The sequence below is a fragment of the Anomaloglossus baeobatrachus genome, chromosome 10 (genome assembly GCF_048569485.1).
Source record: "Anomaloglossus baeobatrachus isolate aAnoBae1 chromosome 10, aAnoBae1.hap1, whole genome shotgun sequence".
NCBI lineage: Eukaryota > Metazoa > Chordata > Amphibia > Anura > Aromobatidae > Anomaloglossus > Anomaloglossus baeobatrachus.
The window spans coordinates 46,569,509-46,593,751 of NC_134362.1; the positions used below are offsets into that span (position 1 = coordinate 46,569,509).

At 48.5% G+C, this 24,243-nt stretch overlaps 2 protein-coding genes across 4 annotated transcripts in view; one reads left to right on the plus strand and one right to left on the minus strand.

Moving 5' to 3' along the window:
* Window positions 1-24,243, minus strand: part of RCE1 (Ras converting CAAX endopeptidase 1) — a 433,314-nt gene that overhangs the window by 230,335 nt on the left and 178,736 nt on the right. The gene's annotated exons all lie outside the window — the stretch shown is intronic.
* Window positions 1-24,243, plus strand: part of SPTBN2 (spectrin beta, non-erythrocytic 2) — a 279,074-nt gene that overhangs the window by 117,222 nt on the left and 137,609 nt on the right. The window contains exons 1-2 of one of the 2 annotated variants that reach the window (XM_075326531.1): window positions 5,010-5,042; window positions 5,131-5,457. The exons of the other annotated variant lie outside the window; for it this stretch is intronic. Coding sequence (XP_075182646.1) covers window positions 5,331-5,457 — 127 coding nt within the window. The 5' untranslated portion in view covers window positions 5,010-5,042; window positions 5,131-5,330. Of the gene's footprint in view, window positions 1-5,009; window positions 5,043-5,130; window positions 5,458-24,243 lie in introns of those variants that run through there. 2 annotated transcript variants of the gene reach the window in all.

Here is a 24,243-nt window from a genome sequence, read left to right on the forward strand (position 1 = left end):
GACACAGCCCTACCAATTTTGGATATTTTTTACGCAAAGTATTTTTTAATCTGACTAGATCAAGTAATGGCCTTTATAAGAAACTGAAATACTTTTATACTACCATGTATTACTAATGAAGACAGAAAAGAGATGGAGAGAACAGAGATTAAGAGAGAAGGGGGGGGAAATAATAAGAGGGGAAAGAGGTGAAGAAAGAAGAGAGATGAAGAGAGAATGAAAGAATAAGAGAGATGGGAGATGAAGAAAGAAGAGAGTTGGAGAGAAAGCGAAAGAAAAAGAGAGGTGGGAGATGAAGAAAAAAAGAGAGATGAAGAGAGAACAAAAGAATAAGAGGCGAGAGATGAAGGAAGAAGAGCGATGAAGAGAGAACAAAAGAATAAGAGGCAAGGGATGAAGAAAGATGAGCGATGAAGAGAGAACAAAAGAATAAGAGAGATGGGAGATGAAGAAAGAAGAGAGATGGAGAGAGAACGAAAGAATAAGAGGTGAGAGATAAAGAAAGAAGAGAGATGGAGAGAGAATGAAAGAATAAGAGAGGCAAGAGATGAAGAAAGAAGAGATGAAGAGAAAAAAAAAAAAAAAGAATAAGAGAGGCGAGAGATGAAGAAAGAAGAGTGATGAAGAGAAAACAAAAGAATAAGAGAGGTGAGGGATGAAGAAAGAACAAAAGAATAAGAGGTGAAAGATGAAGAAATATGGAGAGAACAAAAGAATAAAAAAGGTGAAAGATGAAGAAAGAAGAGAAATAAAGACAGAAGAGACAAAAAAGAATAAAAGGCGACAGATGAAAAAAGATGAAGAAAGAATAAGAGAGACAAGATATGAAGTAAGAAGAGAGGTAAACAGACAAAAGAATGAGGTGAAAGATGAAAGGAAAAGAGAAATGAAGAAAGGAAAGAAAAGGGGAAAGAGGGAAAGAGGGGGAAGAGAGAAAGAGGGGGAAAAAAAAAAGAGGTGAGAGATGAAGAAAGGAGAAGTGAAATGAAGAGTGGAAATAAAAGAAGTGAGAGAAAAGGGGGGAGATAAGAAGAGATGAAGACAGGAAATAGAAGTGAGAGAAGAGTACAAAAGAATAAGAGAGGCAAGAGATGAAGAGAGAAGAGAGAATAGAGAAAAAAGAATAAGAGGCGAGAGATGAAAGGAGAAAAGAACTGAACAGAGGAAATAAAATAAGTGAGAGAAGAGGGAGAGGCGAGGAGAAGGGACAAAAAAGAATAAGGGAAGCGAGAGATGAAGAGATGAACAGAGGAGAAGAGAAATGAATATAGAAGAGAGGAAAAAATAAGTGAGAGAAGAGGCGGAGGAGGATAGGACCAGAGAGATGAAAAGATAAGAAGAGAGATGAAGAGAGGAAATAGAAGAAGTGATGAAGGGGGGAGAGGAGAGAAGACAGATGAAGAGAGAATGAGACAGAAGAGAACAGAGATCATTCCGGCAGTGTATGTTTATTTCTAGATATATCTACAAGTAAAATATATCTTTGTACCGTGTTAGCCAGTAGAGATAAAAAAAAATTGTTTAAAAGAACAGAACTCTGTTCTTTTAAACAATTTTTTTTAGATATATCTATGAATCTGTTCCGTTATCTGTGTATATTCTTTCTGGATTTTATCCCGGAGAATCCGCAGTGTATGAGAATTCCAGCTAAATTCATGAGATTTCAGACATCTCACACTCTGCAGGCTTTGTAGCTGTGGAATTTGCCATGTTCTGGGACTTTGTTTTTAATCCCCAGTGAAGTCTACTCCCGCCAAAACCAGCGAGTCCTGACCGTTTACATTCTCTGTATGGCAGGCTTTATGGTTCACACAAACGTTTCAAGAATGTCTCTTTAGCTCATGTATAAGGGCATCTCAAAAAATTAGAATATCATCAAAAAGTTAATTTATTTCAGTAATTCAATACAAAAAGGGAAACACATATAAAGAGTCATTACACACAGAGGGATCTATTCCTATATATTATATAGAGTTATTACACACAGAGGGATCTATTCCTATATATTATATAGAGTTATTACACACAGAGGGATCTATTCCTATATATTATATAGAGTTATTACACACAGAGGGATCTATTCCTATATATTATATAGAGTTATTACACACAGAGGGATCTATTCCTATATATTATAAAGAGTCATTACACACAGAGGGATCTATTCCTATATATTATATAGAGTTATTACACACAGAGGGATCTATTTCTATATATTATATAGAGTCATTACACACAGAGGGATCTATTCCTATATATTATATAGAGTTATTACACACAGAGGGATCTATTCCTATATATTATAAAGAGTCATTACACACAGAGGGATCTATTCCTATATATTATATAGAGTTATTACACACAGAGGGATCTATTCCTATATATTATATATAGTTATTACACACAGAGGGATCTATTCCTATATATTATATAGAGTCATTAAACACAGAGGGATCTATTCCTATATATTACACACAGAGGGATCTATTCCTATATATTATATAGAGTCATTACACACAGAGGGATCTATTCCTATATATTATATAGAGTCATTACACACAGAGGGATCTATTCCTATATATTACACACAGAGGGATCTATTCCTATATATTACATAGAGTCATTACACACAGAGGGATCTATTTCAAGTGTTTATTTCTGTTAATGTCGATGATTATGGCTTACAGCCAATGAAAACCCAAAAGTCATTAAATGTTGGCGCCTACTGAAAAGTCTGTACAGTAAATGCCTGAATACTTGGTCGGGCTCCTTTTGCATGAATTACTGCATCAATGTGGCAATGTGGCATGGAGGGGATCAGCCTGTGGCACTGCTGAGGTGTTATGGAAGCCCAGGTTGCTTTGATAGCCTCCTTCAGCTTGTCTGCATTGTTGGCTCTGGTGTCTCTCATAGATTCTCTATGGGGTTTAGGTCAGGCGAGTTTGCTGCCAATCAAGCACAGTGATAATAATAACATATGATATAATAATAGCAATTCATTTATATAGCGCTGTTAATTCCACAGCGCTTTACATATAGTGATACTGTGCTATAAACCAGGTATTGGTACTTTTGCAGTGTGGACAGGGGCCAAGTCCTACTGGAAAATGAAATTTCCATCTCCCGAAAATCTTGTCGGCAGAGGGAAGCATGAAGTGCTCTAAAATTTCCTGGTAGGCGGCTGCGCTGACTTTGGTCTTGATAAAACACAGTGGAGTTACACCAGCAGGTGACATGGCTCCCCAAACCATCACTGATTGTGGTAACCTCACACTAGACCTCAGCAGCTTGGATTGTGGCCTCTCCACTCTTCCTCCAGACTCTGGGACCGCGATTTCCAAATGAAATGCAAAATTTACTTTCATCTGAAAACAACACATTGGACACTGAGAACAGTCCAGTTCTTGTGCACCTTTTTCTACAACACTTTTTCCTTCCATTCAACTTTCCATTAATATGCTTGGATACAGCACTCTGTGAACAGCAGCTTCTTTAGCAATGACCTTTTGTGGCTTTCCCTCCTTGTGGAGTGTGTCAATGACTACATTCTGGACATCTGTCAAGTCAGCAGTCTTCCCCATGATTGTGTAACCTACTGAACCAGACTAAGGGACCATTTTAAAGTCTTTGCAGGTGTTTTGTGGTAATTATTTTAATTTTCTGAGATAATGACTTTTGGGTTTTCATTGGCTGTAAGCCATTATCATCAACATTAACAGGAATAAACACTTGGGATAGATCACTCTGTGTGTAATGGCTCTATAATATATACAAATAGATCCCTCTTTGTGTAATGACTCTATATAATATATAGGAATGGATTTATCTGTGTGTAATAACTATATAATATATAGGAATAGATCCATCTGTGTGTAATGACTATATAATATATAGGAATGGATTCCTCTGTGTGTAATGACTCTATATAATATATAGGAATAGATCAGTCTGTGTGTAATGACTCTATATAATATATAGAAATAGATCCCTCTGTGTGTAATGACCCTATATAATATATAGGAATAGACACCTCTGTGTGTAATGACTCTATATAATATATAGGAATGCATTTCTCTGTGTGTAATGACTCTATATAATATATAGGAATAGATCCCTGTGTATGTAATGACTCTATATAATATATAGGAATAGATACCTCTGTGTGTAATGACTCTATATAATATATAGGAATAGATCCATCTGTGTGTAATGACTATATAATATATAGGAATAGATCCATCTGTGTGTAATGACTATATTATATAGAGGAATAGATCCCTCTGTGTGTAATGACTCTATATAATATATAGGAATAGATCCCTCTGTGTGTAATGACTCAATATATTATATATGAATAGATCCCTCTGTGTGTAATGACTCAATATAATATATAGGAATAGATCCCTCTGTGTGTAATGACTCTATATAATATATAGGAATAGATCCCTCTGTGTGTAATGACTCTATATAATATATAGGAATAAATTCATCTGTGTGTAATGACTCTATATAATAAATAGGATTAGATCCCTCTGTGTGTAATGACTCTATATAATAAATAGAATTAGATCCCTCTGTGTGTAATGGCTCTATATAATATATAGGAATAGATTCCTCTGTGTGTAACGACTCTAATATATAGGAATAGATCCCTCTGTGTGTAATGACTCTATATAATATATAGGAATAGATTCCTCTGTGTGTAATGACTATAATATATAGGAATAGATCCCTCTGTGTGTAATGGCTCTATATAATATATAGGAATAGATCCCTCTGTGTGTAAGCTTGTGATTTCAGCCACATCTGGACATTCCTCTGTTCCTGACCCGCCTTGTTGGTGGAGGGCTGTGAAGTCCACATGTGGTGACACACCTTGCGCACCATATGGCAGCACTAAGTTTCCTGGAGGAGTGTACCACCTCCCTGCTTCCCCCCGTCACACCTTTCTGAGTGGTTGCGCCCAACCTGCCCCTCGGCTGCAGTCTCCTCCCCGGCACAGATTCACTACAACCTGCCCGGGACGTGGAACCAGAGCAAAGGTAGAGGCAGCGGCGGAAGCGGGGTCCGGGGGCAGGAATCTCAGGAATTTGGGAAATTTGAGCCTTTTTCTTCTCCTCATTTCTTTAGGCTTCTGCCCTGAGAAAGGTGCAGTCAGGAGCCGCGGTCCCGGGACTTGTGCGGTGCATAGCGGCGATACCTGGATTATATCGCGACACTGAGCGCGCGGGCGATGCGCGCGGACTGACGCCGGAGCTCCCGCGTTTCCGCTCTCCCCATGGGGGCTGCGCTCCTGTGACTTGTCGGAAGGTTTGTGTCGCTGACAGACCATGTTCCAGCTTGACCCCGGATACGTGGAGGTGCCGCGGCCCTCGTCCCCGCTCCTCTCCCCCGCCGCCTTCGTCAACTCGGTGCAATACGCCAACGTGCTGGAGGGAAGGTTCAAGCAGCTGCAAGGTGAGAGGCTGATATAGGAGATAATGCTCCAGCCGTGACGTGTGCGGCCACTTCCGGGACTGCCCCGCTGCTGCACACTGCAGCACTGCTCTCCAGCTGCCCAGTATTCTGCATCTGTCAGAATTAATGGGGGCAAAGATCCCAGTATCTACACACTGCAACATACTGAGTAGAGGTGATTCCTCCCCCCCCAACTAGGGATTGGACCTCCTACCTGCTGGCTCTGCTCCGATAGTGACATCACGCCCAAACGATGACATCACACCGGGCAGATCGGAGGAGGTTCCCACAGTCCGGCCAGTCTTTTCCATCATCCAGCGCTGTATCATTGCAGGGAATCCCAAAAATTGTTGGATTTTTTTTTTCTTTTATGTGGGAACACGAGTCTACGTTTTGACCCATATTGAGATCTTTGACCGCCCCTGCGCGGGGGGACTCGGACGGGGGTCTCCGATGCGCGGGGGGACTCGGACGGGGGTCTCCGATGCGCGGGGGGGACTCGGACGGGGGTCTCCGATGCGCGGGGGGGACTCGGACGGGGGTCTCCGATGCGCGGGGGGGACTCGGACGGGGGTCTCCGATGCGCGGGGGAACTCGGACGGGGGTCTCCGATGCGCGGGGGGGACTCGGACGGGGGTCTCCGATGCGCGGGGGGGACTCGGACGGGGGTCTCCGATGCGCGGGGGGGACTCGGACGGGGGTCTCCGATGCGCGGGGGGACTCGGACGGGGCAGAGATATATGGGGTTCTGATTCTAATAGACGCCTACTTGCTGTTTTTTGGGGTTTTCTCATCCTGACAAATGGGTAAAATTTCAAAGCTCTTGTAGAAATGAGCAACTCTGCAATTGTCTTATGAAAAACCTTCTCTGTTTGGAAGATGGAGGGATTTTGAGTCTATCATTTATTGCTGGTTCATTAGGGGGCAGGGTTCCTAGACAGAGCGCAGCGCTTACAAGCTCTTTCCGATATCGCTTGTACACACTGCTTTCGAGCCGACTAATCCAACCAGTATCGGTGCCCTGAGCCTTTCTGATGCTGCCCCTGCTTGCAGCCTTGGAGGGGGCAAAGTTTGGGCCAGGGGGGGGCAGCTATACTGCTGGTCCAAACTGTCAATCAGGAGCACACCTCTCCCCCCCCTCCAGCTGGCAAGCAGGGAAGCGGTGCACTCCTGATAACCAGTAGTGACAATTATTAGTAAAGGGGTATTCCCATCCCCAAGACCCTATCCCAATATGTAGTAGGTGTAATGATAATATTAGCAAATACCTTCAATTAGAAATGTAGTACAGTTCTCCTGATACAGTCATGTCTCTTACCTCATGTGCAGGGCATTGCAGCTTAGGTATCCATGGTTATGACCACGAAAAACTAACTCACTGAATGGTCATAACAATAGGCACCTTAGCTGCAATGCCCTGCACATGAGGTAAGAGATGTAGCTAATCAGGAGAACTATACTATATTTCTAATTGAAGGTATATGCTAATATTATTATTTATTAATAATAATAGTATTACACCTACTACATATTGGGATACTGTGACCACCTTCTGGTCTGTTCTGGGGGCTCTGCCATGGGCTCTTTGGCGCTAATGGTGCTGTTTAATGATGTGTCCTTGTATGACCTATGACCTCTCACACCCACCCATCCCTGATGACCCCAGATCTTTATTCATATTGTGTGAATGTAAGACTGCTCACATCCTGACGTACGTCTACTGGACGTCGGCCGTGTACCCCCATGTACGGGCTTACAGTAAAATGTCACTAATACATATGTGTAAAAATGTCCAGTGTGCCGGATCCATCAGAAATCCAACACGCTCGATCCTTCTTCCCATCAATGTCTGCTATTTTAGAGCTGTTTAGCTGCCCCCCCCTTGCTTAGCTGCCCTCCCCCTTGTTTAGCTGCCCCCCCCCCCCCTCCTTGTTTAGCTGACCCTATTTGCATTAGATCAGTGCCCATTTTTGCCAATATCCATGGCCAAATATCTCTGAATGTGTAAGTCCATAAGGATTCCACTTCTTCCTCTCCTGTATCATGGTAAATCCCGCTGAACACTGAGTGTTCATGTGAAATCACACATTCTCCATTCCGAGCATAGGCCCCTATCATGATCTTTCCGTCTTCCAGGAGATAAGAGCTGATCACATAAATTCGATGGCTGTCCGCCAAACTCCTGACATCCAGGTGCCGACCCTTATCTCACCTGTCATCTGCAGAAAGTTGAGACTCCCCATGCACATAATTAGGGTCTCTGCTCCCGCCAAAACCAGCGAGATCTGACCATTTACATCTTGTGTATGGCGGGCTTTATGGTTCACACAAGTTTTTCTATAATTCCTCTTATGCGCGGCCCATTATTCTGTATGGAGGGCTGCGCGGGGCCCATTATTCCGTACGGAGGGCTGCGCGGGGCCCATTATTCCGTACGGAGGGCTGCGCGGGGGCCCATTATTCCGTACGGAGGGCTGCGCGGGGGCCCATTATTCCGTACGGAGGGCTGCGCGGGGGCCCATTATTCCGTACGGAGGGCTGCGCGGGGGCCCATTATTCCGTACGGAGGGCTGCGCGGGGGCCCATTATTCCGTACGGAGGGCTGCGCGGGGGCCCATTATTCCGTACGGAGGGCTGCGCGGGGGCCCATTATTCCGTACGGAGGGCTGCGCGGGGGCCCATTATTCCGTACGGAGGGCTGCGCGGGGGCCCCGGTGTTCCGTACGGAGGGCTGCGCGGGGGCCCCGCGATTCTGTCCGGAGCCAGAAACTAGGTTGGCCCGCAGCTGGATCTCTGGAAATGCTGCCAATCTAAAGTGTTTTTTTGGAAAGGGAAGGAATTATTGGGTATGTTGGGAGATGGGCTTCTCAACTGATAAATGCTCATCCAGCCCCAGCTTGCATGTTTATAGAGGCAAGTGAGAACACGGATGTACTTTACATGTCTGCTGGTGTCAGTCTATCCAGCCACACAATCCCTTTGTCACATCTGTAGTCGGCCGGTCTCCTGTGTGCAGGTCAGCGGTGTATTAATTTGTCCTTGTTGCGGCCGGTTCTCGTAGGAGGCTCCTGCGGTCCCTTTTTTGCCTCTTCAAGCCCTTTGATACTTTTTTGCCCTTCAATCACATTACGTCACTTCTGTTTGGACTTTTTTGTTACTTTGTTCCCGAGCGCTATTCATCTGCAGTATATAATTATCCTTTTGATATAGGGATTTTACACTCATTTATCTCAGAGAACAGTGGGAAACTGATGACTGCGCCGGCCCTCCGCGTTCTGCCTTATTTATTGTCAGGATCCCCCCGGTCTCTGCGTTCTACGTTCTGCTGCGTTAGACGATGGCCAGAATCCCCTTAAGGTTGCCTGGGGCTTGGGAGTCTCTGGGCACAGGTACCTGCTGCAGAGACCTGGACCGGTGACAGGAATACCTGCCGCTCCTGGAACAATGGAGACATCGCACGGTTTGCTCAATTGATCCATTTTAGCTAGAAACACAACGTGCAGCTTTTTGAGTCAAAGTTAGAAGTGGATCCAACGAGAAGTTGAAGTGTCGGTCCTTCCTTTAGATTTCTCAGTTCTTTTACATCCAATTCTGGTTTTAGTTAAAATAAAAAAAAATTACCCTACGTCTCCAGTCCGAAAGGATTATCATCATCTGTTAAAATTCCGGAGAGTTTGTAAAAATAAATATTAACAATCCTATTCGTCCTCAAGAATGGAGGGATTCTATAGTTCATCGCTCACTGCGTAGACTTAAGAGATGGCCAGTAACCTATCCATCAGCCTCCTAGCAAGGAGCACAGCAGCGCTTACAAGCCCTTTTTTAAAGAGCTTGTAAGTGCTGCTCTGTAGCTGGCTGGATGCAGCGCTTGCAAGCTCATTGTTATAAAGCTTGAAAGCGCTGCTCTGTGGCTGGCTGGATGCAGCGCTTGCAAGCTCATTGTTATAAAGCTTGAAAGCGCTGCTCTGTAGCTGGCTGGATTGCTTCAGTCCCCTGATTTTTGCAGAGGCAAAGCGGTCTCTACTTGCAGCTTTGGAAAGCGCGCAGTTTGGGCCTGTGCCGCTGGTCCCAACTGTCAATCAAGGAAGTGTGCATGTCCTACCAGAATGCAGTGGAGCCATGCAGTCTTTTTGCATTACTTGAGATAACCCCTTTCAACCATCCCTGCAGGTTAAAGGTTAAATTGATGGCCTATCTTTAGGATAGGTCACCAATGTCTGATCGGCCGGGATCCAACATGCCGCACCCCCGCCGATCAGCTGTTCTTGGTACCGGCAGCATGCAGTTGGAAATGCTCAGTGCCGGAGGTACTCCGTCTTCTGATAGCGGCTGCGGCCTCCCATTCTAATCAATAGGAGGCGGATGTGCAGTACCCGGCTGTGGCCAATATCAGAAGGCAAAGCAGCTTTGGAACTGAGCATTTCTGGCCCCAAGCTGCAGCCGCCAGCACCGGGAACAGCTGATCAGCGGGGTACGGGGTGCCAGATCCCGGCTGATCAGACATTGATGGGCTATCCTTAGGATAGGATATCAATGTAAAAGTAGTGGGCAACCCCTTTAAATGTGACTGTTCACTTCACGTGTGTTTATTATACTCACTTATATAACGTCATCAGACATGATGATCACTGTCCCCATTGGGGCTCACAATTTTCATTCCCTATCACTATGTCTATGGAGTGTTGGAGGAAACCCAGGCAAACATGGGGAGAACATACAAACTCCTTGCACATGTCCTTAATGGGATATGAGCCCTGGACTCCCAAGACTGCAGTGCTAACCATTGAGCCACCGTACAGTGCTAACCACTGAGCCATGTATAATCCAGATAAGTGGTAGGTTCTGCAGCCACTCTGTCAGTTTGGTGGTCTGTTTTCCTCTTCTATTCCAAAATGGCCAAAACGGAGTCATGGCGAGCGCTGTGTAAAGTCCATGCTTCCTCTACCTTTCCATCAGCAGAAGATAGATACAGCACCGTCCTCATCCTCGCTGATCTGTCAAAAGACAATGGACTGGTTCAGAATTTCCACAGTGCTCCCCCTGTCTCTGGCAGCGGTTTTACAGAGGAGGAGGATGGTCCGGTGACCTGACAAGATGCAAAGGCTGCGAAATAAAAGGCACAAGGTGTCAGGACTGTACTGATCATGGGGAATGAATGTTATATTCTGCAGATCAAGGTATTGGAGGGAATAATAAATAATAATTATTAATTATTTTTATATAGCGCTATTAATTCCACAGCGCTTTACATACATCAGTAACACTGTCCCCATTGGGGCTCAGAATCTAAATTTCCTATCAGTTTGTCTTTGGGAGGAAACCCACGCAAACACGGGGAGAACATACAAACTCCTTGCAGATGGTGTCCTTGGAGGGATTTGAACCCAGGACCCCAGCGTTGCAAGACTGCAGTGCTAACCACTGAGCCACCGTGCAGTGTTAACCACTGAACCATTGTGCCACCCTATATTCCTATGTTCTCTTGCCAATGTATGTAAAGCGCTGTGGAATTAATAGCGCTATATAAATGAATAAATATATTATTTAACATTTACTGATGATTTCAGTGTATTTTGTGTAGTCAGGAACCCCCCTTTTAATAATCCGTGATTACAGCAGTGTAGAAGAGGGGTGTAACGCTCTGAACCCACATAATGAGTTTTCTTGTTTGTTCATTATCTAATGTTGCCTGATGCTCCCACGTTTGTGTGTGTTCCGCCCTCTGGTTTATATGATGTAGGACAATAGCTGGTGCTCAGTAATTGCTGATTTTACTGACGTGGGCTCCGTCATTGTTTGGAAGGTAAACAAGAAGACAATGACTCGGTATAAAACCGAACCCGGGCACCTGGAGTCGACTTCATTGTCAAGGTTGGATAATGTATAAAAGAGCAGCTGATAGTGTACCCAGGGCGATACAGAACTGAAGAGATGGGTTATAGCTGGCATCAGTGTCTGAATAAAGCAATATCATCTAAACAAGACCATATCGGCACGACTACCCATCAATCTGTTTTTGGTGGGATTCGAACCCAGGACCCCAGCGCTGTAAGACTGCAGCGCGGGCCGCTGAGACCCGGTGCAGCGCGGGCCGCTGAGACCCGGTGCAGCGCGGGCCGCTGAGACCCGGTGCAGCGCGGGCCGCTGAGACCCGGTGCAGCGCGGGCCGCTGAGACCCGGTGCAGCGCGGGCCTATTGCTTTGCTTGGTATTAATGTGGACAACGTTTCAGGTACTAGATCAGAATGCAATCCTGCGCAGGATAGAGGGCGCAGTCGCACACTGTCCACGATCCAGCGCAGGATAGGGGGCGCAGTCGCACACTGCCCACGATCCTGCGCAGGATAGGGAGCGCAGTCGCACACTGTCCACGATCCGGCGCAGGATAGGGGGCGCAGTCGCACACTGTCCACGATCCGGCGCAGGATAGGGGGCGCAGTCGCACACTGTCCACGATCCGGCGCAGGATAGGGGGCGCAGTCGCACACTGTCCACGATCCGGCGCAGGATAGGGGGCGCAGTCGCACACTGGCCACGATCCTGCGCAGGATAGGGGGGTGCAGTCGCACACTGTCCACGATCCTGCCACTTTGGAAGACAATGGTATTATAAATGGCACAGACAATATGGAGACTGTTATAGGTTTTGGATTAGGCCCCGGAGCGTCTGGCTACATGTCTGTGTGTGGACGACTTGTGCACGCTCCACTGTATGTCCTGGACATATTGTGACTATTTCTGAGGAAAGTTACTTAGTCTGTGGCACTTATTTCGGGGCTGGCACCACAGATAAAGCTGCTACATAATGGTCACTGTGTGTAATCCGGCCTTTGAAGTGCGCCTGGAAACCCTCACATGCACGCCGGTAAAAATCAATGGAGCAGAAAGCATTTAGCTCCATGTACTGGTACAAAGCAGCTCTGCCGGTCATCTCCTCCGCCCCCATACATCTAATGGAAAGCGCGACCTTCCAGCACCTCATCTAACAGATTGCAGTACATTTACATACAGTAGATCACAAGTCCCTGGACCCTCCTGCCCAAACTCCTCAGCTCTTCACCCTGCAGATGACACTTGAAAAATCCATACATCAACTTTATACATCTCAAGGGGTTCCTCAGACGATATAATACAGGTGATCCAGCTCCTATTCTGCTCCATACAATGTGTAGTGACTGCTTCCGGGTCCTGCAGAGCTCCTATTGTGCCACATCCAATGTGTAGCGGCTGCTTCCGAGTCCTGCAGAACAGCTCTTATTCTGCTCCATACAATGTGTTGCAGCCGCTTCCGGGTACTGCTGAACAGCTCCTATTCTGCGCCATACAATGTGTAGCAGCCGCTTCCGGGTACTGCTGAACAGCTCCTATTCTGCTCCATTGAATGTGTAGTGCCCGCTTCCGGGTCCTGCAGAACATTTCCTATTCTGCTCCATACAATGTGTAGCGACCGCTTCCGAGTAATGCAGAACAGCTCTTATTGTGCTCCATACATTGTATAGCAGCCGCTTCCGAGTACTGCAGAACAGCTCCTATTCTGCCACATACAATGTGTAGCAGCCGCTTCCGGGTCCTGCAGAACAGCTCCTATTCTGATCAATACAATGTGTAGCGGCCGCTTCCGGGTCCTGCAAAACAGCTCCTATTCTGATCCATACAATGTGTAGTGGCCACTTCCGGGTCCTGCAGAACAGCTCCTATTTGCTCCATACAATGTATAGCAGCCGCTTCCGAGTACTGCAGAATAGCTCCTATCCTGCCACATACAATGTGTAGCAGCCGCTTCCGGGTCCTGCAGAACAGCTCATATTCTGCTCCATACAATGTGTAGCAGCCGCTTCCGGGTATTGGCGAAGAGCTCCTATTCTGCCACATACAGTGTGTAGTGGCCACTTCCAGGTCCTGCAGAACAGCTCCTATTCTGCACCTTAAAATTTGTAGTTGCTGTTGCCAGATGCTGCAGAACGGCTCCTGCTTTCTTGAATAGGAGATAGGCAGCTACACATTGAATGGAGCTGTGCTGTGCAGCTCTATTTAATGTTTACATTCGACCTATTAATGGGGTTTTCTGACTTTTGAAAAGCCCATATCCCCCCCCCCAACTGTATTTTCTTTATAAAAAAAAAAAAACCAACCCACTCTGCTTTGTTCACCCTCCTTGGGTCCACCACTGAGTCTCTGCTCTGCGGTATCTTATATTGTCTGCACTCTGCAGCCAATCCGTGAGCGCAGCGGCTTATGATGTCAACTTGGGCAGAGCCCAGATTGATTGCAGCGCTACTGATGGGACGTCAGCGCTGCTGTCAATAACTGACACCAGGAGCATTTCTGCAGTCTCAGTGGTGGACCTGGGGAGGGTGAGTGATGCACAAATGTTTGGGGGTTTTTTTGTTTTTTTTTATGAAAAGAAAAAAACTTATGGGGGACAGGGGTATATTTAAGCTGGAGATACCCCTTTAATAACCTTGTCTATATTGGGTTTATATAGGTATTTATCTGGCAGACACATCATGCACTGAAACCCCCCCACCTTAGATTTCCAAATTCTTTATATTGAGTGTTAAATATTTGTGCCGGCTCCAGGGAATCCTGACTACCCATGCTGGCAGTGGATCAGAGGTGGCTTTTATGATCCCGTCTCCCGGCCCTGCCTTTCTGCCACTCCCTGTGCCGTCTTCACTATCACCAGGTATGAACAGGAGGGATGATTTGTTCACTGCCGCAGGGTCCTGGACCCGGGAGTAATTGCCCATAATTATGTAGTTCCCCGAGCGCACGCTCCTCGGTATACAATACAATACAATGTTATACATCACTTCACATAGTAACATATTAAAGGTTACAACTCATTACACGGTCACTTCCATGTTACTAATGTGCATTCCGGCCATTATTCAACCTTTGACCTCGTCACTTCAATGGGCATTGTCCCTTAACTGTGCAGTGGAAAGTAACGTACCCCTGTATATTGTCAGTGCTTCAGTGTTGCAAACCGTCCGCACCAATGGTTTCCGAATCTTCATATATGACTTTATCCACCTTTTCAGTACTCTTGTGTCCAAAAGGGGCTATACCGAGATTGTGACTATTCGGGGTTCTCCTTAGAATGAGAATTTTACGCATTCTTTGGAACCGTTCCACCATGATTTTGCTTGCAGACGCTGTATTGTAAATTGACCGACCCTATAGACTTGGAATCGGCGGCACATCCGTCTATCGTAGGGGTCCCCAACCTGTGGCTCTGCGCGCCCATGATGTGTGGCTTGCGGCTGTCTCTCAGCTTGATGCGTTAGGACCTGAATTGGCAACCAGCTGTGAAGAGCTAGCTCCACATAGAAGAGCAGATCTGGATGGGGGCAGGCTAGCATTCCCTGGATCTTTGTATACTACATTAGTGTGATTTCGGTGGAGAATATTTGGTTGTCATTATACCGGTAATGGAGGCTCTGGGTGTCACTACTGTGAGGGGACAAGAGATTGCTGGGGCTCGCGACCCCTTTCTCAGGGTCGGCTGCGGCTCGCGAGCCCTCTGTGGGAGGAGGCGGCTGGGGGGCTCCTGGCGAGCCCTCTGTGGGAGGAGGCGGCTGGGGGGCTCCTGGCGAGCCCTCTGTGGGAGGAGGCGGCTGGGGGGCTCCTGGCGAGCCCTCTGTGGGAGGAGGCGGCTGGGGGGCTCCTGGCGAGCCCTCTGTGGGAGGAGGCGGCTGGGGGGCTCCTGGCGAGCCCTCTGTGGGAGGAGGCGGCTGGGGGGCTCCTGGCGAGCCCTCTGTGGGAGGAGGCGGCTGGGGGGCTCCTGGCGAGCCCTCTGTGGGAGGAGGCGGCTGGGGGGCTCCTGGCGAGCCCTCTGTGGGAGGAGGCGGCTGGGGGGCTCCTGGCGAGCCCTCTGTGGGAGGAGGCGGCTGGGGGGCTCCTCTCGAGCCCTCTGTGGGAGGAGGCGGCTGGGGGGCTCCTCCCGAGCCCTCTGTGGGAGGAGGCGGCTGGGGGGCTCCTCCCGAGCCCTCTGTGGGAGGAGGCGGCTGGGGGGCTCCTCCCGAGCCCTCTGTGGGAGGAGGCGGCTGGGGGGCGCCTGGCGAGCCCTCTGTGGGAGGAGGCGGCTGGGTGGCTCCTGGCGAGCCCTCTGTGGGAGGAGGCGGCTGGGTGCTCCTCTCGAGCCCTCTGTGGGAGGAGGCGGCTGGGTGCTCCTCTCGAGCCCTCTGTGGGAGGAGGCGGCTGGGTGCTCCTCTCGAGCCCTCTGTGGGAGGAGGCGGCTGGGTGCTCCTCTCGAGCCCTCTGTGGGAGGAGGCGGCTGGGTGCTCGTCTCGAGCCCTCTGTGGGAGGAGGCGGCTGGGTGCTCGTCTCGAGCCCTCTGTGGGAGGAGGCGGCTGGGTGCTCGTCTCGAGCCCTCTGTGGGAGGAGGCGGCTGGGTGCTCGTCTCGAGCCCTCTGTGGGAGGAGGCGGCTGGGTGCTCGTCTCGAGCCCTCTGTGGGAGGAGGCGGCTGGGTGCTCGTCTCGAGCCCTCTGTGGGAGGAGGCGACTGGGGGCTCCTCTCGAGGCCTCTGTGGGAGGAGGCGGCTGGGGGGCTCCTGGCGAGGCCTCTGTGGGAGGAGGCGGCTGGGGGGCTCCTCTCGAGCCCTCTGTGGGAGGAGGTGGCTGGGGGCTCCTCTCTAGCCCTCTGTGGGAGGAGGCGGCTGGGGGGCTCCTGGCGAGGCCTCTGTGGGAGGAGGCGGCTGGGGGGCTCCTGGCGAGCCCTCTGTGGGAGGTGGCGGCTGGGGGGCTCCTCAAGAGCCCTCTGCGGGAGGCGAATGTTTCTCTCTAGCTCAGAAAGGCTGGGGTGCAGTGGTCTATTGTATGGAGGGTGGAATGTGGAGCAAATGAAATGGGCAGAGTTTTATATTCCTGGTAATGTTATTTATATAGGGACCTGCTCTAATTCTAGATTTTTGGGAGTTGCTGTCGAGATCACAAATTCTGCAATAATCGAAGAGCAAAACAAATATCTGTCCTGTAGTTTTAGAACATTTGAGAAGATAAATCAGAAGGACACATCCATCGTCATTGGTGCAAATTACTTTTTTTAGTATTTTTAACACATTTCTGCAGACTCCACTATTTTTGCAATAAAAAGAAGTAACCAGCCCCCATCTGCAGGACCTCGTAGCTTTGCTGCACACGTTCTCCATTGTGGGGGCAGTTTGCAGTAGATTTTACAGAATTTTGGATTTTCCAGTTCTGCTCCTCTGATACTTCTTAGGGACCTGTTGTAGATGTCCCTGATATATCGGGGTGTCCTGCTCCTTTCAGCACTGAGCGATCCCCGGTGACCAGTTAGTCATGAGATTGCGGTGATAGTTATATAATCATTAATCCTTCCATTGTAGGTACGAGTGACGCCTGTGTTGCAGGGAAGTGAGCACCTCCTCGGCTTGGCATCGACAGGGCCAACAAACGCCACACAATGGACTTCTACACAAGTCGTTTAATGATTGTATCATTACAGTATTCACTATTAGGGATGGTGCTCATCACTGGATGGAGCTGTGCATGGCCGCACTGCGCTCACGCTGCCGGATCCTTTCTTCCCATGACGGCGGCTGCTTATTCTTCTCTATTGAAATACATCGCAGTTCAGCCGACATTGCTGTCTGTGCTCAGATCGGTGTTGTCGCTTTTTTGTTTCTTTTTGTTTCTCTTTTTTATTATATTTTTTCTTTTTTGTAAAAAAAAAAAAAACAACCCATGATTTAGCCTTCACCCTCCTCCTGATAGAGAAGCCTATGGGAAAACACATTTATTGTACTTGATTGTATAGCGCCATTATATTGCACAGCGATTTAGACATCATCATCTCTGTCCCCATTGGGGCTCACAATCTAAGGTCACTATCAGAATGGTCTCTTGAGTGTGGGAGGAAACCCACACAAACACGGGGAGAACATAGACTCCTTGCAGATGTTGTCCTTGGTGGGATTTGAACCCAGGACCCCAGCGCTGCAAGGCAACAGTGCTAACCACTGAGCCACTGTGCTGCCCATTGTACAGTATTAACCACTGAGCCACCGCACAGTGCTAACTACTGACCCGTACAGTGCTAACCACTGAGCTGCCACAGTGCTAACCACCCAGCCACCATGGTGTCCATTTTACAGTGCTAACAATTGAGCCACCGTACAGTGCTAGCCACTGAGCCACCATACAGTGCTAGCCACAGAGCCTCCTACAGTGCTAACCACTGAGCCACCGCACAGTGCTAACCACTGAGCCATTGTGCTGCTCATTTTACTGTGCTATCCACTGAACCATTGTACAGTACTAACCACTGAGCCGCCATGCTGCCCATTTTACAGTGCTAACCACTGCACCACCACACAGTGCTAACCACTGAGCCACAAGACAGTGCTATCCACTGAGCCCCTGTGGTACCCATTTTGCATCGCTAGCCACAGAGCCTTCTACAGTGCCAACCACTGAGCCACCATGTTGCTCATTTTACAGTGCCAACCACTGAGCCACAATACAGTGCAAACCACTGAGCCACAGGGGTGCCCATTTTACAGCGCTAGCCACAGAGCCTCCTACAGAGCTAACCACTGAGCCACCATACAGTGCTTACCACTGAGCCACTGTGTTGCCCATTTTACATTGGTTACCACTAAGTCACCGTGCTGAACACCTCATAGTGTTTGTGAACCAGCATTTGATTGCAGTGTGTGTTTGGTGCAAAAAAAAAAAGATTTTTTTTGAAAAATTGTTGTCTTGAAAAACACCTTATGACTTGTAATAGGATCTACCAGGATTATGTTGGTTTTCCATTGTTTTCGGCTTCAAGAATGACTCCACAGCAACACTTATTTATAGTTACCCAACAAAATGGCACAGAAAACAGTGAAGAGCAGAAAGTGCTTGGCAAGAGAACGCTCTGCGATGCCGCATATAAGCTCGGATTATATAGAGATAGACTGGGGGTAGAGAGGATTAGAAAATACAGAAAACTCTGCAGGAACTAATGAAGCTGGCGTAATGTATCGGTGCCATACACTGACTCCTGATTATACTAGTCTTCTCAGCACGCCCCGCACTCACAGCCTGGAGGACTGATCGCAGATATATACTTTGTGGACAGATATAGTCCCTTTGCTGATGGTGTTTCTATAGCAGGTCGATGGAGACCAGTAAAATCCTCAGTGCAGTGTGTGGATGTGGCTTTAAATTTTTATTTTATATATTTATCTGATGAATGACTATGGCACGCTATTCTATCTTTTTTCCTTGTTCTAATACTAAAGTACAAGGCTTGATGGTGAGATTTCCCGGCATAATCGCACGTGGTGGTGCCCATGAGATAGGCGTCGTTTCCATAGACCCCCCCTTATGGAGGTTTCCCGTCACACGCTCTTCTGAAGGACTGTATTTATTAGGGCCATATAATGTACAGTTGATAGCGGCTTTTTGTGCTGCGTATGGAGATTATTATCACGGTACATGAGCTGTAAACCATGTACTTTTATGTTTGGTCGCCTTAGGAGGTTGCCATAAAAAGACATCTGTCCGTAACCTCGCGCTGTGTTGACTGTAAACCTGGACGGCGTCTCATAAATAAGGGCGATGGTACGAAATACAGAATAGCCCTTGTTTTATCGATTTGTACTGTGCCTCCAAGGCAGGACCCCCCCCCCCCTCCCCCGCCGACATACTGCACCTGTCACTCTAAAAATGGCATGGCCCATAATATGGGTCCCTAACATGGCACACATTGTAATCCGTAGGGAGGATTTTTTTATGGCTTTACATGATGTGTAAGGCTGGGTTCACACATAGCGACAACGACGTCGCTGTTACATCACCATTTTCTGTGACGTAACAGCGACCTTGTAAGTCGCTGTTATGATCGCTGCTTAGCTGTCAAACACAGCGACGCAGCAGCGATCATAACGTCGCTACATGTGCAGAGAGCAGGGAGCCGCGCACACTACTTAGCGCTGGCTCCCTGCACTCCTAGCTACAGTGCACATCGGGTTAATTACCTGATGTGTACTGCAGCTACATGTGCAGAGGGCAGGGAGCCGCGCACACTGCTTAGCACTGGCTCCCTGCACTCCTAGCTATAGTACACATCAGGTTAATTACCCGATGTGTACTGCAGCTACATGTGCAGAGAGACGGCACTGGCAGCGTGAGAGCGGCGGAGGCTGGTAACGAAGGTAAATATCGGGTAACCACCTTGGTTACCCGATGTTTATCCTAGTTACAGCTTACCGCAGCTGCCAGACGCCGGCTCCTGCTCCCTGCTCGCTTCATTTCGTCGCTCTCTCGCTGTCACACACAGCGATCTGTGCTTCACAGCGGGACAGCAACAATAAAAAAAACGAACCAGAGCAGTGTGTAACGAGCAGCGATTTCACAGCAGGGGCCAGATCGCTGCTCAGGGTCACACACAGCGAGATCGCTAATGAGGTCACTGCTGCGTTACAAAAAACTTGACGTAGCAGCGATTTCAGTAGCGATCTCGCTATGTGTGAAGCACCCCTAAGGTTTTTTTTCTTTGTGTCTATGGGGGAAACTTGGTGCCTTGGCCCTCTTCCCTCCTCCCTTTTTTTTGCTATAAAGATTGAGGTCAACGTCCTATTGCTGGAAATTTTACTTATCCAGGGAATAGGAGCCGCTCACTAAAATGGCCAGGGTGGGAGCCCCCCATTGAAATGGTCAGAGTGGACATGCATAAGTTACGGTATCTCCATCATAATATATATTTGCAGAAATAGCCAGGTGTTTCGCACCCCCTACAAACTATATTGGGAACAACCACATTCATCTTCTCCTTTCTGGGGAGGAAGGGTGCTAGACATGACTAGGGGCAACAAAGAATGGGTTGCCTGTGGCCCCCTGGAAACAATTTTTGCAGACCTAGTGTGGATGCCCCAAATATGAAGCTTCAGGGGCTTTTGCTCATTTTTCTTGTAATGTAAGGTTACAATGCCGCTCAACCCTCTATAATCACATTGACTTACTAATGAATAAAGGCTGCACAGAAGGGTATGTTCACACCTGGTATTTTTGCAGTGTATTTTATGCATCATATTTTGTGCGTTAAATAAGCAGAAATTTACAGTACTGGCAACATCAATGAGATTTCTGAAATCTCGTGCATGCGTTTTTTTGTTCCCAACCCCTTCAACCCCTCTCCTCTCCCCCTCCGGGGTTTGAGTATTTGGACCCCTGCTAAGTTTTTGCCAAGATCCACTATGTCAATTCTTTCAATATCTTTCATTCATTCCAATAAATTGAGGGGAAAAAAAAGTTGTCATACGCCAACATTCTTGTGTTTGGTACGGTGGCTCAGTGGTTAGCACTGTAAGGTGGCTCAGTGGTTAGCACTGTAGTCTTGCAGCGCTGGGTTCAAATTCCACTAAGGACAACATCTGCAAGGCGTTTGTATGTTCTCACTGTGTATGTGTGGGTTTCCTCCGGGTTCTCCGGTTTCTTTCCACACTCCAAAGACATAGTGATAGGGAATTTATATTTTATTGAGCCCCAATAACGACAGTGTTGCTGATGTATGTAAAGCGCTGCGGAATATGTTAGCGCTATATAAAAAAATAAAGATTTTATTTTTTTATTTTTTACTAAAAATAAAGAAAAACCTAACAAAAACATCTCACAACCTGCCTGCTTAATCGACTCCCATCCCACCTCACCTCATCCCCAATCTCACCGCAGTCCTCATCCCGACCTTAACCCATCTTTTCAACCTATCACTAACAACCGGTGTATTCCCTTCATGCTTTAAGCATGCCTCCATCACACCCATCCTCAAAAAGCCCTCCTCCCTTGACCCTTCCTCTTTGTCAAACTATCGCCCCATATCCCTTCTCCCTTATGCCTCAAAACTACTGGAACAGCATGTCCATCTTGAACTGTCCTCATACCTCTCCTCCTGCTCCCTCTTTGACCGGCTACAATCTGGCTTCCGACCCCATCATTCCACTGAAACTGCCCTAACCAGAGTCGCTAATGACCTACTAACCGCAAAAGCCAAGCGACACTATTCTGTCTGTCCTTTTCCTTCTTAAAGGGAACCAATCATCAGGATTTTCGTGTATAAGCTGCAGCCAGTGCAGTGCTGGCACTATCATGCACAGTGTGTACATACCATTGGGGTGCAGCTCGGGTGATTAGGCAGTGAAATCCAACTTTATAAAGTTTGAAATTTCGTGCACTTTTTCATTGACGTGTGCACCTCTGCAGATAATGTCCGGGCGGGTTATGCAGGAGTTCCTCGCCCCCCCACCAGCCTGTTCCTCCCTCTCTCCTGATGTCCGGGCGAGTTATGCACGTGTTCCCCGCCCCCCCCCGCGCCGCCTGTTCCTCCCTCCCTCCCTCTGGCTGTATGTAAATATCTAATCTTCAGAAACATGGCGCCGGAGTGGGCCTCTGCGCATGGCGCTTATCTCCGGCGCCATGTTTCTGAAGCCACCGCATTACACAACTTGGTGTCTGAGAGGGCGGCGCCACAGCGATGTCACACCGGCTGGTGTGTTGGCCCGGTGTCCTGGGGCGGCACGATACAGGAGCAGCAGGTAATCGCGTCCTCCGATCACCTGTTCTGCAGTCCTGTTGTGATCGCGCTCGGTCCTGCGGTCACAACGGGATCTGAAGGAGCGAGGGCGCATGCGCCGCCCTCTAACACCAAGCTGTGTGATGCGGGCTTCAGAAACATGGCGCCGGAGATAAGCGCTATGCGCAGAGGCCCACTCCGGCGCCATGTTTCTGAAGATTAGATATTTACATACAGCCGGAGGGAGGGAGGGAGGAACAGGCGGCACGGGGGGGCGGGGAACACGTGCATAACCCGCCCGGACATCAGGAGAGAGGGAGGAACAGGCTGGTGGGGGGGCGGGGAACTCCTGCATAACCCGCCCGGACATTAACAGAGAGGTGCACACGTCAATCAAAAAGTGCACGAAATTTCAAACTTTATAAAGATGAATTTCTTCGGCGCTCCATTGGGAGACCCAGACGATTGGGTGTATAGTACTGCCTCCGGAGGCCACACAAAGCATTACACTAAAAAGTGTAAGGCCCCTCCCCTTCTGGCTATACACCCCCCGTGGGATCACTGGCTCACCAGTTTTCTGCTTTGTGCGAAGGAGGTCAGACATCCACGCATAGCTCCACTGTTTTTAGTCAGCAGCAGCTGCTGACTATGTCGGATGGAAGAAAAGAGGGCCCATACTAGGGCCCCCAGCATGCTCCCTTCTCACCCCACTTTTGTCGGGTGTTTGTTAAGGTTGAGGTACCCATTGCGGGTACGGAGGCTGGAACCCACATGCTGTTTTCCTTCCCCATCCCCCCTCAGGGCTCTGGGTGAAGTGGGATCTTACAGGTCTCCAGGCACTGAGACCGTGCTCCATCCACAGACCCAGAGAACCTGCTGGATATGGAGCTGAGTATCGTCAGGGACAGGCCCTGCTACATTAAGGTACTCTGTGTCCCCGGGCAAGCGCGCACACACACACCAGCATTGCTGGGAGTGTTAGTGCGCCGGGGGCAACAGCGCGGAGCGCTCGTGCTATTATTCACTACAGCTTTGCTGAGTGACTTTATGTATTGGGAACTGCCGCGCCGGCCGCTGCTGGGTGTTTTTTACATTGTGGCGCGGCTGGGACTTGTGGTGCGCCGGGGACTTCCGCGCTGGCCGTGCACATGGACGGCCGCGCTTATTACTCGAGTCCCCGGCTTTGCGGCCTAGTTTTCGTTTCGTTCCCGCCTCCAGCCCTGCCAGTCAGGGGTGAGGCGGGACGCTGTACAGACAGTCAGCGCCGAGGGCTGGAGTCTGCTTTGCATTCTCCAGCCCCCTTCACTGGACACAGTGGGACGCCAGTTTCCCGCTCTTGTCTGGGGCACGCCCACGGCCCGCCCCTCGTCACACGAGCTGGAGAAGGACGCCGGCAGCCATTCCTGCACGCAGTCCGAGCTGGGGAACGGAGACATGTTCTGGGCAACCACTCACAGGGCTCTGGCGACCACACACCCGCGTTATAGGCGGGCGGTAAGCAGCACCTGAAGTGCTGACCCCACTAAATACCGAAGTGTCCATTTGTAGTTTATGCTTGTATGCTATACACTGCACTGTACGGTCGCTATCTTTGGCTATATGCCCATCCTAGATGGCGAGATAACAGCAGCAAAAACGCAAGGGTGCTAAGGCACGGTTTTTCTAGGCTGCTTGTATTGCATGCGCTGAAGTGTTCATTTGTACTTATGCTTGTATGCTATACATTGCACTGTACGGTCGCTACTCTTGGCTATATTCTCCTAGAGGGCTGGACAGCAGCAGCAAAAAAGCATGGGCGCCAAGGCACAGGCTTTATAGGCTGCTTGTATTGCATGTGCTGAAGTGTTCATTTGTACTTATGCTTGTATGCTATACATTGCACTGTACGGTCGCTACTCTTGGCTGTATTCTCCTAGATGGCTGGACAACAGCAGCAAAAAAGCAAGGGTGCCAAGGCACAGGTTTTCTATGCTGCTTGTACTGCATGTGCTGAAGTGTTCATTTGTACTTATGCTTGTATGCTATACATTGCACTGTACGGTCGCTACTCTTGGCTATATTCTCCTAGAGGGCTGGACAGTAGCAGCAAAAAAGCATGGGCGCCAAGGCACAGGCTTTATAGGCTGCTTGTATTGCATGTGCTGAAGTGTTCATTTGAACTTATGCTTGTATGCTATACATTGCACTGTACGGTCGCTACTCTTGGCTGTATTCTCCTAGATGGCTGGACAACAGCAGCAAAAAAGCAAGGGTGCCAAGGCAC